The sequence below is a fragment of the Rattus rattus genome, chromosome 18 (genome assembly GCF_011064425.1).
Source record: "Rattus rattus isolate New Zealand chromosome 18, Rrattus_CSIRO_v1, whole genome shotgun sequence".
Classification (NCBI taxonomy): domain Eukaryota; kingdom Metazoa; phylum Chordata; class Mammalia; order Rodentia; family Muridae; genus Rattus; species Rattus rattus.
The window spans coordinates 38,197,251-38,203,250 of NC_046171.1; the positions used below are offsets into that span (position 1 = coordinate 38,197,251).

The 6,000-nt window shown below is 43.5% G+C and overlaps 1 protein-coding gene across 1 annotated transcript in view; it reads left to right on the forward strand.

The window, feature by feature from the left end:
• Window positions 1–3,751, forward strand: part of Rfpl4b (ret finger protein like 4B) — a 28,140-nt gene extending 24,389 nt beyond the window's left edge. Inside the window, exons 3-5 of the mRNA XM_032888463.1 lie at window positions 686–757; window positions 2,825–3,286; window positions 3,359–3,751. Coding sequence (XP_032744354.1) covers window positions 686–757; window positions 2,825–3,286; window positions 3,359–3,751 — 927 coding nt within the window. The remainder of the gene's footprint in view (window positions 1–685; window positions 758–2,824; window positions 3,287–3,358) is intronic.
• The last annotated feature ends 2,249 nt before the right edge of the window (window positions 3,752–6,000 follow it).

Below are 6,000 nucleotides of genomic sequence, written 5' to 3' on the forward strand. Positions count from 1 at the left end.
CTTGTGGGACAAGTTGTGTGTGGTGTGGTTCTTGAACTTGGCCATGTCTACAGGGTAACCTGCGGCTCTGCAGCACCTGGGTCCAGAAAAGTGATTAAATTAAAAAATAATTTATTTGTTATATTTTCAAGACAGGGTTTCTCTCTGTAGCCCTAGCTGAACTGTAACTCATTCTGTAGACCAGGCTGGTCTCGAACTTACAGAAATCTACCTGCCTGTGACTCCCAAGTGCAGGAGTTTAAGGCATGCACTCCCTTTGATTAGATTTAAGTAGCACAACTGTTAGAGGGAGCTTCTGACTCATGTTGTGGGTGGAGCTTAGGGTGGAGCTTAGGGTGGAGCTTATGGCTCATTGTGGGTGGAGTCTGTCACAGACACTATATAAGGCTCCATCCAGCCCTAGTGCCTCATTAGTTCAACAAAGAGCTCGAAGGAGTAAGTACAGAAGCACAAGTGACCAGAGCCGAGCCTAAGTCATTTGCTGGAGATCACCAACTCTAGGTAAACTGATCCTCTTGTGGGGCTGTCTTCAGATCCTATTTCTCTCTGGCTACAATGGTTCTTTTTTTCGGAGCTGGGGATCGAACCCAGGGCCTTGCGCTTCCTAGGCAAGCGCTCTACCACTGAGCTAAATCCCCAACCCCTGGTTACAACTTTTGTTTGCGTCTTTATCTTTGGCTTTCAGACGAGGAAAGAGAACGTTCACTCTAAACATCACCATGTAAGAGTTTCACAAGACAACTTCATGGGACTTTTCATAATGAAATGAACATTTGAATTTTTCTTTCCTTTTGAAACAAGGTCTGTGTTGCTCAGGCTAGCCTTGAACTTCAGATGAATGCCACATTTTCTTTGCTCCTTAAAGTAAAATGTATGTATAGTTTTTGAAGTGTTTTAAATATTCTTTCTTCCTTCCTTTCTTCCTTCCTTTCTTCCTTCCTTCCTTCCTTCCTTCCTTCCTTCCTTCCTTCCTTCCTTCCTTCCTTCCTTTCTTTCTTTCTTTTCTTTCTTTTCTTTCTTTCTTTCTTTCTTTCTTTCCTCTCTCTTCCTCCTCCTCCTCATCCTTCTTAACTTTTATCAGCATTTATCTTTTTCTGACTTTTGAACAATCTCTTTCTTCTCAGTGAGGATCATTTCAGTGTGGCAGGGGTAGCTTACATATGGGCTAATCCGGTCATGAGCTTTTTACTTTAGTTGGCTCATCTTAGGTGCCTTCTTCACCTGGATATGTTCAATGACTAGAGAATCAATATCTAAACCTTTAAGTTTAACATCACTCTCTGCATTTTAAAGCACGTGCAGCAGAAATTCAGGACATCTTTTGGTTACCATCCCTATGTCCAGCTCCATATTTCTTGGACACTATTCTTTGTTTTTTGCTTAGTTGTATGTAACACCTTTAGTATTTGCAGTATGATTATTGCTGAATTATTTCTGATCACTTGGGATGATAGTTAATACTGGAAAGCAAGCCTTTTACAAATGCCAGTGATATTGTTTCCTTTGGTAAAACTCCAAGGTGGTTGAAGCAAGGTCATGGCGGCATCTCACTGAAGGTGTGGTGGATTTGCTGTCTTATTCACACGTGGTCATTTTTCTGCAGTCCTGACCAGTCCTGTTAAAATAATTTTTAAATTCCATTTTCCTTTCCCAGCTCCAGTTCCTGGAATGACCACTCTGAGACTAATTATTTATTATTAAATGCTAGGCCAAAAGCTTTGGCTCATTCCCTGATTAGCTCATAACTTTTTAAACCAATTTAAAATAAATTTTCTATATCTACCACGTGGTTAGTTACTTCTCTTCCGCCCTGGCCCACTTCTCTCTCACAGTGTCTCCCTGAGTTCATCTACCTGCTGCTTTATGTCCATCTTCTTGGTTTCTTGTTCCATCCCCTACTCTCCCCTGGCTATTCCCTTGCTATTCTCCAGAATCTTCTCTACAGATTCCTTAGTCACTTTTCTTTGTCAACTATACTAGGATTGACTTTAGTTTTATGATTGAATTTAGATAAGGATTAAAAAAAGAATACAGTCCTGCCTCACTCCCCTACTGCTCTGAGAAGGGGGAGGCTTCCCCTGGCTATCTACCCCCTGCCCCCAGCCTGGCACGTCAGATCTCTGCATAACTAGGTGCATCCTTACCCACTGAGGCCAGACAAGGCAGCCCACCTTAAAGAACACATCCCACAGACAGGTAGCAGCTTTAGGGACAGCTCCCACTCCAGTTGTTGGGAGACCCACATGAAGACCAAGTTTGTACATCTGCTACATATTTGCAGGTGGGGAGATAGGTCCAATGGGAGGAGTTGGAGGTGGCAATCAGGATGTAAAGTGAATAAATAAATAAACATGAAAAAACTCTCAATTAAATCCTTGCAAACAGGGAAAAAGAAATCTGCAAGTGCCTTAGAAAGAAATATTAACCAGGGTGGAAGGTGAAGACTTCCACTCCCGTCTAGATCAGTTAAAGATCCAGGAAGGATCAGAGCCCACAACTAAAAGTTTTGGTCAGAGAAGACAATTCTTCACCCAAAAGTTTCCAGAGAATTCCAGAAAGCTGGCCTGATTGGAAAGATACCCTTGGCTGCTTTGTCTCCTTCTTCTAACCACCTGAATTTTGGTCATTTTAGATGTCTTTTAAAAAATGTCACAGATGATCAACTCAACTATGATTCTTTGGTGGTCTAGTATCACCTGGAACTAAGTAGATAAATATTTGTATTGGATTTATTTACATCTCAGGTGTCAAAGGACGACTACCAGTTACTTCCAGAAACTGAAGAATGGTTGTTTCACCTCGAAGGAGGACTCCGAGAACCCACTTGGAAATGGACGCAATCTGTCCAGTTTGCCTGGACTTTTACTCTGATCCTGTTTATTTCTCCTGCTCCCACGTATTTTGCTTGGAGTGCAGTAAAAAGTGGTTCACAAAGACAGAAGACTTGATAATGACCTGTCCCTTGTGTCGAGAAGAACACAAGAGTCCTATCAAGTTTGATGGAGTAATGAAACAGCTGGTCATCCTTCTAAAACAGCATGGACCCTTACTGAAGAAACATATAGGGAAGATCACTGGACTCCTGGGATTGGTCTCAGAGGGTAGGGCTCTGGCAACTAAGACTCCTGAGCCCTCCCTGGAGCCTTCTAATGATTTAAGGCCTGTCTGCTGTGAGAAGCCTGGTCATAATTTGGTGGAAGATCCCAGAAGATTCATTCCCTCAGCTGGTGTGGTGGACTGCTCCCAATTCTTTTCAGTCTGCCACTGGGAAGTTGATGTGGAGAAAGTGGAGGAATGGGCTCTATGTATTTGCAAGGAGCCAGTCAGGAGGAGGAACAGCTGGGAAGTTGATGTGGAGAAAGGGAAGGAATGGGCTCTATGTATTTGCAAGGAGCCAGTCAGCAGGAGGAACATCTATTTACTCTGTGAACATGAGTTCCAGTTGTTTGGCAAGAAGACAAGAGGAATCAGAGTTAATTTTATCTCAGAAAGACACCATGGAAGCCCTGGCCTTTGCCAGGTAAGGATTTGCAAAGCCCTGACTACTGAAGAAACCATGTTTGTGATGAGGAAAGTAATGACCTCACCTACTAGCACCATTCTCTGTGCTTCTTGGAGCCCACTCCTTTGTTCCACTTTGTTGCCAGTGGAAGTGAAAAGTGGTGCCCCATTTGAACATCTGCCTTTGGGTAATTCATCAATTACTAGTTTTCAGAAGGTCAAGTTACCAGAGACTGGAGGACCAAGGTAAAGACATTGCGCTAAGAGTTGGTAGACTTCTGGGGGAACTCCTGAGATCACGCTGGGGATAACTATATTGTAGGCAAATAGCATGTACTGTATATTTTTTTACATAAAGAAATATTGTTGGGCTGGAGAGAACTGACTGTTCTTCCAGAGGTCATGAGTTCAATTCCCAACAACCACATGGTGGCTCACAACCATCTGTAATGAGATCTGGTGCCCTCTTCTGGCCTGCAGTCACATATGCAGACAGAATGCTGTACATAAAATAAATAAATAAAAAAAAATATTGTCAATATTTTATGGAGATGGAGTGTCTGTGCTTACTAGTTTTTTATGTAAACTTAATACCAATTGGAGTCATCTGAGAGATGAATGGAGCCTCAGTTGAGACGCCTCCATAAGATCAGGCTGTAGACAAACCTGTAGGGCATTTAAAACATTAGTGATTGATGCAATGATGTTCAGTTCATTGTTGGTGAGGGCACACACAGGCTGACTGGTCTTGTCTGTTCCCTGCAGTAAAACCCTAACTAAGACACGATTGCATTGACAAAGAAAGTTTCAAAAAGCCCAGCAGAGACTTTGTTCTCCGGTTAAGGCTCATGAAGAACATTTTGAGCAAGCATAGAAGTCTAGAAAGGAAAAATATAAAACATATGGTTTGAGTATTAATGGGACACCAGCAAGGGAAATGGAGTTAAAGGAGTTAAGGAGCTAAATCCTGTGTTCAATGATATTAAATTGAATTAAGGGAGTGACCTTGGGGCAAGATGCTACCCAGCTAAATGTAGCTGTATGCTTGGTGGTACACACCTTTAACCCTGAGGAGAGACAGCCATGTAGAGGGCCGAGTTCAAGGTCAATCTACAGAGCAAGATCCAGGACAGCCAAGCTTAGGTAGTGAAGGAAAACAGAAAGTTAGTGAGAATGTAATAAAACAAGGGGGTCATGTTCCAGCTCCTGCAAGCAGCAGAGATCAGCATCTTTGGCCATGTGACGCTAGCTTTAGAATCTAGAATAGAAGGGACTACTGGGACAATTGTTGCTGGTTTGTGGGAGCTGAGAAATTAGCGGTGCTTGAGACTGGCATCACTGAGGTGAAATTTTCTGGGAAGTGTTTTCTGAGAGCACAAAGATGCTGTGTTCCATAGATAGCTGAGGATGTACTTCTTGCTACAGCTATACTTGGTAATACGCAAGAGTCACCCAGGTGGTACTGGTTTTGAAGGCATGAAGGCAACATGAAGGGCAGCTGAGGCTTGGCACTGTGAGAGGCCGTGGAAGGCCATTGGTGAGGGTGCAGCCTCAGGTGTAGTTGATGGCCCAGAACTGAAGGGGTCATGCAAAGGATTTAAGGCTTGACACCATGAAGAGAGCCTATGAGAGAGGCTAGTGGTAAAGCCCAGATGCAGCAGAAGACCCTAGTGTGTTGGAGATGCCACTACCATGGGATGATCACCAAGAACAGCAGGAACAGTGGAGTGGATCAACCTGAGCTTAGAGCGCTACGGAGGGCAGAGCTGGAGTGGTGATGAGCCCTTTGGATGAGCCCAGAACATCCTGTGAGAATTCCAGCTATTGAAACAAGTTGTAACTTTGAAGTTGTCTTGGAGACTCCAAGATATTTAAGATGCCAGAGCTGTGAGATATCTGCTGAGGAAAGCTGCTAACAGGGAGTGGAAATAGCCCAGGAGACAGAAGTTTGTTGAAGTTAACAGAGAGGACAAAGGAGTTGAAGATCTGAAAACTGCTTTGACATCAGACATGGAGGTACAGAGTTTGGAGTTTGCCCAGCTGGTTTCCTGTCTTGCTTTGGGGATTATAGTTAAGTTATTGGATGGATCTCAAAACTTTGGACTTTTATGGGGACTTTGGAAATTGGACTAAATGTATTTTTATTATCCTGTGTTTAGGTAGTCTCATATGTTTGAACAAGCCTATAGGGGCCAGGGAGTGGAATGTTATGGTTTGTAGATGCTTAGTCCAGGGAGTGGCACTATTAGAAGGTGTGGCCCTGTTGGACTAGGTGTGGCCTTATTGGAGTAGGTGTATCACTGTGGGCATGAGCTCTACGACCCTCAGCCAGGCTGCCTGGAAGCCAGTATTCTGCTAGCAGCCTTCAGATGAAGATGCAGAACTCTCAGCTCCTCCTGAATCATATCTGCTTGGAAGCTGCCAGCCATACTCCCACCTTGATGATACTGGACTGAATCTCTGAACCTGAAAGCCAGCCCAAATAAAATGTTGTCCTTA